The following is an 11,505-nucleotide window of genomic DNA, read 5'->3' on the forward strand; positions in this document are numbered from 1 at the left end:
CGACAATTAAGAGTACATGAAAGAAATTATCCGACCCATGATTTGGAACTGACTGCAGTAGTTTATGCCCTAAAACTGTGGCGACACTATTTATATGTGAAAATCTTTTGAAATTTATATAGATCATAAGATTTTGCAATATCTGTTCACTTATTGGGAGTTGAATATGCGACATAGGAGGTGGATGGAATTGTTGAAAGACTTCGATTGTAGGATCAGGTATCACCCCAAATAGGAAAATGTGGTGGCAGATGCCCTTAGTCGTAAGGGTACCGGGGTGCTGGCTCATTTGATGGTGTCTGAGTGGTATTTACGGGAAGCCATGCAACAACTACATATTCAAGGAGGGGATAATGAGAAATATGTAGCTAGTTTAAGGGCTTAACCTACCTTGGTTCAGAAAATCAAGGAGGGACAAATGATGGACACCGAGATGCAGGTGATCCGGAAGGGGGTAGAACAGGGTACAGCGAGAGAATTTAGCGTATAAGGTGATGGGTTACTCAGATTTTGAACCAAAATGTGTGTTCTCAATGATCGTGCGATACGGGAAGAAGTACTTAGTGAGACACATAACACCAAATTTGTCATACATTCGAGAAATACTAAGATGTATAAGAACTTGCATAAAAGTTTCTGGTGGAGTGGTATGAAAAGAGATTTAGCCGAGTATGTATCAAGGTGCTTGACATGCCAGCAAGTGAAAGTAGAACATCAAAGGCCTCGGGGTTTGCTATAACATTTACCTATACCCGAGTGGAAGTGGGAACATGTCTCCATAGATTTTGTGATCAGGTTCCCAAGGAATTGCAAGAAGCATGATAGTATCTAAATGGTAATTGATTGTTTAACTAAATCTTTCTATTTCTTAGCAATGAAGGTGACCGATTCAATGGAGTAGTTGGCTAGGCTGTATATCAAGGAAGTGGTAAGATTACATGATATTCCTGTATCGATTGTTTCCGATCGGGATTCTTGATTCATCTTTAGGTTTTGGAGAAGTTTACAACAGGCATTGGGTACCAAGTTGAGTTTCAATACAACTTTCCACCCACTAACGGATGGGCAGACGGAGAGGACGATACAGGTATTTGAGGATATGTTGCAGGCATGTGTGATCGATATAGGGAGAGATTGGGAGGATATGCTATATTTGATAGAGTTTACTTATAATAATAGTCACCATACTAGCATCAGGATGGCTCCTTACGAGGCTCTGTACGATCAGCCCTGCAGGTCGCCAGTGTGTTAGGAGGAAGTTGGAGAGAGACAGTTGTTAGGACCAGAATTGGTGAAAGAAACTATGGTTAAGGTGGCAATAATACAACAGATTTTACGAGCTGCCTAAAGTAGGCAAAAGGGATGCGCAGACAATCGCAGGAGGGATTTGAGCTTTGAAGTAGGGGATCATGTGTTTCTGAAAGTATCCTCAATGAAGGGTTTGTTAAGGTTTGGGAAGAAAAGGAAGTTAAGTCCACGCTTCATAGGGCCGTTTGAAATTCTTGAGAAGGTGGGTATGGTTGCGTACAGGATAGTGCTTCCTCCTCGGTATAGTGGGATTTACAATATATTCTATATATCCATGCTACAAAAATATTACTCAGATCCGAACTATATTATACAGTATGAATTGTTGCCATTGGAGAAGGACTTGACCTATGAAGAGGAACCAATCCAGGTTCTCGAGCGATAAGAAAAGAAGTTGAGAAGTAGGATAATACTTATGGTGAAGATACAATGGAGACATCACACGGATGAAGAAGCAACATGGGAACGAGAGGACGAGATGAGAAGTAATTATCTGCAACTCTTTGAGGTAAGGTAACGAAATTTGAGGGACCAAATTTCTTTTTAAGCGGGGGAGTATGTAGTAGCCAATATTTGGATGAAAAAACTGTATTGATATATATATGGTAATAATAATGATAATAATAATATATAAACATAAATATATATATTTGGAGAGAGGATGAGGGAACTGTGTCGTTTGAAGGAGAGGGAGTGGACGGTTAGGATGAGTGTATGGGGTGAGATGGGATGGACGGTCAGGATGAGAAGTAGGTGAGATATAAATATGAGGAAAAAAAAAGGAGAAGAAAAAAGGAAAAAGAGGGAAAGAAAAAGGGAAAAACAGAGAGAAGGAAACGAGGAAGAGAAGATTCGAGAGAGAGGGAAGTTAGAGCGGGAAGGAACGAGAAGAGAGAGCGGGAGAAGAAAGAAGATGACAGTGCAAGCTATGGAGGTGCGGAAAGAAACGATGGAGACTGGAGGTATAGTAAATTTAAATTTCGAGTGTAGGATGAGGATGAAATGTGGAGTGTGACTATAAGTATTGAAGAAATGTATAAATAGCTAAGGTGATGAAGTTAGGAACACTGATATATGGAATAGGAGAGCGAAAAGAGACTGTGAGTGGCGGAAACATTGGTTAGAGCTGTGAGTGGAGAGAAATGGAGGAAGCCGCGGGAGGAGGGATCGGTGAGTACAGTGAGTGAGTGAAGGCGAGTTTCGGTTACTGCTAGAGGAAGGAGTACGGTGATAAAGAAGATGCGAGAGAGTTAGTAGGGAGGTGAGGTGAGGTGAGTTGGAGGGAGTTTGAAGGAGTAGAACGCGCACGGGAGTAGGTGAGGCAAAATGCCAAAAGAGAGAGAGTGGGTGAAGCGAAGTGCTGTGGGGGATTGGTAAGGATAGAGATAGGAGTGTTGGAAGTTGAGGCAAACGAAGAGGAGGCAAGAGAGGTACTGAGAGTGGAACTGTTAGAGGTAGAATGAGTGCAGGAGGGTAGGAAGCGAGATGCTGACAGAGGAAGATAGGGAGAGGCAGAGCGTTGTGAGAGAATGGTATTGATAGGAAGAAGAGAATGAAAAGCCGACACAAATAAGGAGAGGGGAAGAGAGGGACAGAGAGTGGATTCGTTGGTAATAGTGAGTGTAGATATGTAGGGGTGGGGTGTGAGTATTTTAAAAATTAGGGAGCAGTCAATGTAGGCCTGTAATGGTGGTGTGTGTGAGTGGTTGGTGTAAAGGTGTATGTGTGTAAATGTGTTGTGTGTGGGTGTGTGTTGTATGGGAATGTGTATTGGTGTACATACTATAAATTTATGAATTGTATGGGTGTGTAAAGGTGGATTTGTGTAAATGTGCAAGGTGTGAGTGTGTGTCGTATGGGAATGTGTATTGGTGTATATGTTATAAATTTATGAATTGTAAGGGTGTGTAGAGGTGTATTTGTGTAAATATGCTAGGTGTGAGTGTTTGTTGTACGGGGATGTGTTAGTGTATGTTCTGTAATAGGTTAGAGAATTTGAGAGTTTCAAGACCATGTTGATGGTTTAGTAACAACTTGTGTTGGAATACCCAGCGTGGAGGTTAAGTATGCGAGTATACGGGGCATATTAAGTAGGGACGGGGTAAGATTGCCTTAGAGGTAGTTGAGTTGGGGAATGCCAATATTGGTTGTTGTTACCTGAAAAGGGTAAGTCGATCGCCAATAGTAGTGATGTTTGGGGTTTCCCGACAGATAATGTGTTGAGTCGCCGATGTTGGTGACAAAAGGAAACAGTACTGGTGTGTGTGGGTGGCCAGCTCGAGTGATAGAAAGGTAAATAATAGTCGCCGATACTGGTGACAAACGGGAGTAACCGTGTGGGTGAGTGACCTATTCAGGGTCGATGGGGTGATGTCAGGGGAGTGAGTACACCTAGTATTAATTACGATTAATTATTGGGCAAATGTAGTAATATTGTAGAGTTAGAGGGTAGGAATAAAGCATGACTTAGGAAATGGGAAGGGAAAACATATAAGAATGAGGTTTTAATTGGGTTTTTATGCTATACTAGTGATTTAAATTTACTGTACTGAGTTATATGTACTCATTCTCTATTATTTACAGATGAAGTAGGTCTGGAGTCAGGATTGGAGTTGCCGTTTCCGAACCTAGCATATAGAGGAAATGGAGCAGAGGTTACTACCGGTAGAATTGGATACCGACATAGTTGGTAGTAATGTAAATCGTACATAAACCAATGATGTATTAATTTGTACTCTACTGTATTGATGCATTTACGGTTGAGGATTTATATTTGACATTGAGTAATTAGTTGTAGTATTTTTCTTTATGTGTGTGACTGATTTGAAATTAGATACGAGTATTCTGCATATTGAGCTATTTGAAACTACACCACTAGAAAAGAAAAAAAAACGGGGCGTTACATGTTATCTGAGTCAATACTGTGGTGTTGCATCTCTCCCCAGATTTGTATATCAGATTGTCCGTATTCGAAACTTGAATAGTTCCATCTACGAACTCCAATTTATTTTTCGTAATAAGAGCCCTTTTCATCGCTCGAGACCATGAATAGAAATTGTTACCTATGAGTGTTATAGCTGTGAGTTGAAGGGACGAGCTTTCACTCAGGTGGAGGTAGAACAGACTAACAAGAAGCTCCTCCATTACTACTGATTTAGTTGTGGTATTCATTCTTAAATACTTCGTGTAAGTGACTCAAACCAGAATCTCCTTTCTTCTCCCTAATGCTTGACAGACCTCAATTTAGAGCTCCTCTCTGTTTATCGATTTGGAGAAAAATTGTGAGGAGAAGTGAAATTAAAATACATGATGTTGCTCTGATACCATGTTAAAACTTGAAATTATCCAGAAATTGAAGAAAAATATTGCAGACTTTCCCTGTCAATCAAAAATTTTTTTACAAACGTAGAGTGCAAAAAAAGGACATATATCGAAGATTTAAAAAAATGAACAACCTGTTTTTATTAATAAAAAATTAAGTATTTATATACAGAGTTTAATAACCATTAACTATTTTAATATTAATTAATTAAAAACTAATCTAAACAAACTTAACTAACTAATTATAACTTAGTTTAACAGTTGGTGACTGTGCATATCTGACTTTAAGGTTTGACTTGCAATTAATATCTTACAATTATTTTTTTAAATACATGAAGCAGGATGCTGAAAACCTCTAACTTGTGTAGATTAAGAAATTTGTTAATTTTCTCCAGCTATATAAATCAAAATAAATAAACAAAATTATTTTAATTATTATAAAATGGAATATTTGTTTTTTAATGAAAAAATTGGAGTAATTGTCTGTAGACTTGAGAGAATATCAAAGATTTGCAGTGAGGGAGAGTCCACGTGGCATGCATGAGGATTGTGGCGGAAACGGAAATGTGGAGGAGGAGAAGAGTCATGGAAACCTGATAAAGTTTGTTACAATCATATCCAGATCTCCCCCACACAGATGCCGCCACGTGGCATCATTACAATCAGTAACCCCGTTTTTATCTACCACAGTCTGAGATTTGATTAGCAGCGAGCAGCAAAAGGAAGGAGGAGAGAAATGGCAGCAGCCTCATCAGTCATGGCTTCATTGAGCTTGAAACCTTCGGGATTCACCGTTGAGAAAACGGTAGCAGGCAGGGGACTTCCTTCTCTAGCTCGGACTTCTTCTCTCAGAGTTGAAGCCAGTGGTGGGAAGAAGATCAAAACCGATAAACCTTATGGTAATGTCTCCACATCCTTCTTCTTCTTCTTCTTTTGGAATAAAACGAGGATTGAATAATTTTATGATGATAATGTCGAAGACGAAGAGGAGTTTACTAGAATTGGGAGTGTTTGGCTACAGGTATTAACGGTGGCATGAGCTTGAGGGATGGCCTCGATGCCTCTGGAAGGAAAGGAAAGGTTGGTTTCTCTCTTTTTCTTTTCTTACTATCATGATTTCAACTACTTTATATATATATATGTGTGTGTGTGTTAAAATTTTATTATGTATTTAAGAATTGTTAGTATGGAGTAGTAGTGATTTAATCATGGACTAATTGTGTCTTCATCATGGATTAGTGGTGTCTTCAATTATGAGTTAGTTTGTTAGTGGTTTTTTTAGTGAGTTAGTAGCTGTTTAATTTTTGTAACGATTGTTTATTATTTTTTTTTTCAATTTAAACTGACTATTTTATAAATAAAAATCACTTGAGTTCAGTTTAATTTTTTATACATACAGTCTGTATTATTCTATTTCTATAATATCACCACTAAATTTTGTATGAAAGTATGACAATTATATCCGGTGTGAGTAAATATTTTAAGGCGAGACAGATAGCAATTTAAAGATTACTTGCAGAACAAAAATATAATTACGGAAAAGATAGGAGTAAATCTACTTCTCATATAGGAATTATGCAAGTGTGTTAGGGAAATGAAAAGAGAAAAAGATGTAGAAGTAATAATAGTTTGATGAACATATATATACCCTTTGATTCAGGGAAAGGGTGTTTACCAATTTGTTGACAAGTATGGTGCCAACGTCGATGGATACAGGTATTTTTCCATTTTTTCTTCTGCTCACATCGACTCAATATGCATCTTCATTTATAAACACACATATATCTTCAATGTCATGTTAGCTATACAGTGCAAATTCATTTTAACACTTGTTGAGCTAGTATTGGCAGTAAATTTTCACTTTAAATATGTTGCTGAATTGGGTGAAAACCCTGTAAAGCATTGATAAAAGTTGCTTGTGTTACCCTTGGTACCTTAGTGCTCTTTTTTATTTTCTGTGTGAAACAAGTCCAGGTATAGTACTAATGTTAGTTCTTCCGTGTGATGCAAATATAGAGTAGAAATCCTGTTTGTTTCGATCGAGTTATTTTGTCCTCTGACATGGTTATGCACACAAATGTAGTTCTCTAGTATGCTAATGTACTTATCTTCCATGTAGTAGTGAAGTTTTGAGAAAGATAACATAATTTTGGTGGTGACAACATTTTAGAATAGATAAGATTCTTTTACATACTCAAAATTATATAAAACTTTGTTCTGGCTGTTGTTCCAGGATTTGTTATCCTTTTCGAGAGCCCTCGTGGACTGATTTACAACGTAGTTAAGGACAATCAGATTAACTCAATATATTGAGAAGTTTTCTCCTCTTAACCGTGTAGATATTCTGATTCTCCTTGACTATGGGCTTCTAGAAGTGTGCCGAGAGATAGGGACTAGTGTAATTCAGTCTTTTAGAGTTGTCATAGTTTGATTTCTAGCATTTGGCTAGCATCTTGGTCAAATGAGCACACTATTCGATTAGATTCTCCTACTCTTATGAATCCCTTTAAGCTCTTCTTCATATATACTTGTAGTTCAGTTAGCTGATGAGACACTTTCAAGGTTTAAGGTTATGAATTGTAGGCCTTGAAATTCATGATGCTCTCTTCTTCTCTCTCTTTCGCATCGAAATGTGTTATGCATTCGTACATGCTACCAATCTACAAATCTTGTATTTTCGGGGAAGCAGATTTAAGTTATTGTGTAATTAACTCACTTTACTCTGGTCCATCCATATTTGAGTTTTTCCCTCTAGTTTTGGCAGTAAAGTTCCAAGATATTAATTGTATCTGCTGTGGATATACTCGTGAATATATCACATCTATATGATATCACTTTCTTCTTGATGAAGGCTTTTTGCAGTTAAAACATGGTATAGTCTAAAATGACCTGATCCTAAATCAAGTGATCACGATTGCGCCTTATTTGCCTACTATTATACTTTATGGACAAAAATAACAAATCATCTTCGGTGGATTTCTCATCAACTTACCTTAAGTTTACCATTAAACACCATGCACCTACAATGAAGTACCTAACTTAATCTTTCATTGATGTTGTAAACAGTCCTATCTACAACACCAATGACTGGTCTCCAAGCGGTGATGTCTACGTTGGCGGTAAAACACTCATCCCCCAAAGTCAAATTAGTTTTGTAATATAGAATGTTCCTATGTTCATGATGAAGGAGAATATATATACATCTGAAAAATATATGTTATGTTGCTGCAGGTACTACTGGGTTGGCAATCTGGGCTGTGACCCTAGCTGGTCTTCTTGCAGGTGGTGCATTACTTGTCTACAACACAAGTGCCTTGGTTCAGTAGAATTCTTCTCTTGTTATTATAGTTTTGATTGTATCATACCCTGTATCTCCCTCTCATGTACTTGTCTTACCTAACTCTGTAAACGGTCTCAGATACGTCCGTGAATCCTTTGTGTGTAATGCTTTTACCATATCTATAAACTGTTGCAATTGAGGTCTGTGCTGCATCTCTCTTGAAATCTCTTCTTCATTTTGGTACTTAGGAAGACATTATTATGACCTACAAATTGTGGAAGGGCTTAAAAGAAATCAGTTTTGTAATATTTAGTATCTTAATTAATTATCATTTTAATTTACTAAGGAAGTATCAACACCTTGTAATAGTTTTATATTTAAACTTATTTGAACAACAGATTTTTAATTGAATGGTTAGTAAGTTTCTTTCTATAAAAAATTATAAAGTAATAAATTAAATTTTATGTATTTATATATTTAATGAGGATTAGAGGATAACTCTCACTATTTCATTTTTATTAAAAAAATAAATAAATCGATTAAACTAACAAAGTAAAATAATAATAGATGTATGAAACTAAGTTAAAAAATATAAAATCATCTAACATTAAATTAATTTTAAAATAGTTAATTTACTTAATAATGTGACTTAATATATATATATATATTTATTAAATTAATCATATGAATTTTTATAAGATTGGTTGTACCGTATTAAAATTATAATGAAGTAAGTAGAACTCACTATCATAAGATTAATTAACTCATTCAATAAGTACCCTGACATGTCTACATACAATACGTAGAGATTATTACTAACATAAAAAAGCTAATAAAAGTAATATAATTTCTCAAGAGATTTATATTAACAAAATGTATTTTTATCACCTTTCAAAAGAATAAATCATGTGCAACATCAACTATAATGAATGTCATTTCATAATTATTGCTATAGAATTTGCTACCACAAATTTTTTTTTTCAAATATTTTAAATTACTATTTATTTTTTAAAAAAAAAAAAAATTCTGCACATAAACTAAAAATAAATTAATTTTCTTCACATATAATATGTGTATTAATTTTTTTTTTTGAAATAATTAATATTTTTATAAGTATATAACTTAAGGTGATAACATTAACACTAAACTTTAACAAAAGATAAAACTAAATAATGTTCTGAAATAATTAATATTTTTAAAATGATGTGATATATCAACATCAAACTTTATATATACATACATATATATATATTAATTATATAAAAGATTATGATGTTACCTTGCTTTAACACCAACTATATATCATTCAACATGAGAAACATATTTTTGTTGTGTCACATTTGGTTTGGCAATAAAAATGTGGCAGCAATTAAAAAATAAAAAGAAAATAACTAATAATTTATTTAATTATTCCTAAAGTTGGAAGGACCTTCATTTCCTATTTATTTTAAATTGTTTATTATGAAACATTTTAAAATTCACAATTAGATATAATTTAACTTAATTTATTGTATTAATAAAAATATATTGTGAAACATAAAATTCTATTTTATTTCAATCTTCTATTTTTAAACTTAGAAGTAAATTCTTTTATAAATGAAAATTAAATTAATATTAGTAAAAATTATAATTTTAATACACACTAAATATATCATAGAAGTCAATCAGTATTTAAAAAATTATACTCGTTACTAATATATGTATATATATATAAAAGGTGAGTTTCTCTTTCTATTGTACATTCACAATATTTATTCTTAAATATTATTTATTATTGAATCAATATTTAGTTAAAAATGATTTTACTCTTTATAATATTGTGAGTTGGGTTTTTTTTTTTGTATTCTTTTATATTGTTTATAAAGAAAGAATTGTTATTTGCAACTATATATGGAAAATATAATAATTTTTAGTTTTTTTATTGATATTTAATATTTTTTACACAGAATAATTAGTTCAAATTGTACGACGTAGGTGTAGAATATGTTAAAATTGAGAATAATTAGAGTAAATTTTATTTAAAAAAATTAAGGTAATAAGAATGATAAAAAAAGTAAAACAATAATAAAGAATGATATTTATTGTTACAACCGTGATGATGAAGCAAAATTACGTTAAATATGACTACTTATAACAAAATACAAAAAGATTATTTGTTTAAGACGAGATTAAACACTCAAAACATACATTGATAAAATTACTATATGGGAAATATAGTAAATTTAGTTTTTTTTGTTGATATTTAATATTTTTTACACAAAATAGTTAGTTTAAAATATAAGACGTAAATATAAGATATGTTAAAATTAAAAATGATTAGTGTAAATTTTATTAAAAAAAAATATGGTAATAAGAATGCTAAAAAGTTAAAACAATAATAAAGAATAATATTTATTACCACAACTGTGATGACGAAGCAAAATTACGTTGAATACGATTACTTATAATGAAATACAAAAAAATAAATTTGTTTAAGATGAGATTAAACGTTCAAAACATATAATGTATAACAAAGAAAAACTGAATCTATAAAATAAAAATAAATGATACATCTATCGGATTATATAAACTTTAAAAAATGAATGAACATGCACGAGATAGACTAATCAAACTAAAATTTAATATTTAGTACAATAAATCAAGCACTCAAAGTAAAAGCTCTAAAATGACACTAATTCAAATATATATATATATATTTCAAAACTACATCATTGTTAAAAAAATCACAACATAGTGAATATACTTTATTCTTTAAATCCTAAAATTCTTTTATCTATTAACAAGCACAAAACAACCTCAAGTTTTCTGGTTCTTATTCTTTCCAAAAGAGCATGCATCATATCACCTCATTAACATTCCCTCATAACTAAATAGCAAATGTGAAAACCAATAACAATCCATACTAATCATATTTCTATACTGCAAGAAGCATACCCATTTTATTCCAAATGACATTCAAAATAGCCTATAGAATGTGAAACTATGAGAATGACTAAATGAGAATATGAAACAGCCAAGATTTAGTTTATTTACCTTCAGTACAACAATGAAATGCAGTTGCTTCCTAACTTAAAAACATACCGAACAGTCCGTAATGCATGAAGATCGAAGCAAAGAATACAAGTACATAACAGTTTCTAGTTTTCCGATTTCTATGCTCATTGAACAACAATAACAACACACATCATTAATACACATTAAAATTGTTAAAAGAGAGAAGAAATATAACAAAAATAATGATGTGTGCTGATATAAAAAACAACCATACCTTTCTCGTTACTTGGCTATGAAACGATATATAACCTCACTAGAAAGTCCTTATGGTTGTGTATGTTATATTCAACTAAGAAATTAAGTTAACAAATAGCTTGTAAAGTTAAATTGATAGTCAACCCAGCTTTTAAGATATTCTAAAAAAAAAGAACATACTTATAAGCATTTAAATAAAGAGTACAACCACCATTGCAATGCATACTGGACTCAAGATAGATTTAGGACCCAAGAATATAAAGAAAAACAGTTCTAGAGTCCTTGGAAGGACTTACAACTAGATCAAAAAAGAAAAGAAACAGAGAAAGAAAAAAGTTACTAAAATA

At 33.1% G+C, this 11,505-nt stretch overlaps 1 protein-coding gene across 1 annotated transcript; it reads left to right on the forward strand.

The window, feature by feature from the left end:
• The first annotated feature begins 5,319 nt into the window (after window positions 1-5,319).
• Window positions 5,320-8,112, forward strand: PSBR (photosystem II subunit R). Its single transcript, XM_088220849.1, has 5 exons — window positions 5,320-5,528; window positions 5,651-5,709; window positions 6,290-6,345; window positions 7,696-7,748; window positions 7,861-8,112. Exons 1-5 carry the CDS (start codon window positions 5,366-5,368, stop codon window positions 7,953-7,955), a joined length of 426 nt encoding a protein of 141 aa, XP_088076975.1. The 5' UTR covers window positions 5,320-5,365; the 3' UTR covers window positions 7,956-8,112.
• The last annotated feature ends 3,393 nt before the right edge of the window (window positions 8,113-11,505 follow it).

Source organism: Carica papaya, chromosome 5 (genome assembly GCF_054855325.1).
Source record: "Carica papaya isolate Zhongbai chromosome 5, ASM5485532v1, whole genome shotgun sequence".
Lineage (NCBI taxonomy): Eukaryota > Viridiplantae > Streptophyta > Magnoliopsida > Brassicales > Caricaceae > Carica > Carica papaya.

What these genes read in the sequence shown, in the direction of transcription:
- PSBR (XM_088220849.1), top strand. Translation starts at nt 5,366, where the DNA reads ATGGCAGCAGCCTCATCAGTCATGGCTTCATTGAGCTTGAAACCTTCG. An exon ending in CAAAACCGATAAACCTTATG is followed by an intron (nt 5,529 to 5,650) that starts GTAATGTCTCCA and finishes GTTTGGCTACAG; the next exon opens with GTATTAACGGTGGCATGAGC. An exon ending in CGGTGATGTCTACGTTGGCG is followed by an intron (nt 7,749 to 7,860) that starts GTAAAACACTCA and finishes ATGTTGCTGCAG; the next exon opens with GTACTACTGGGTTGGCAATC.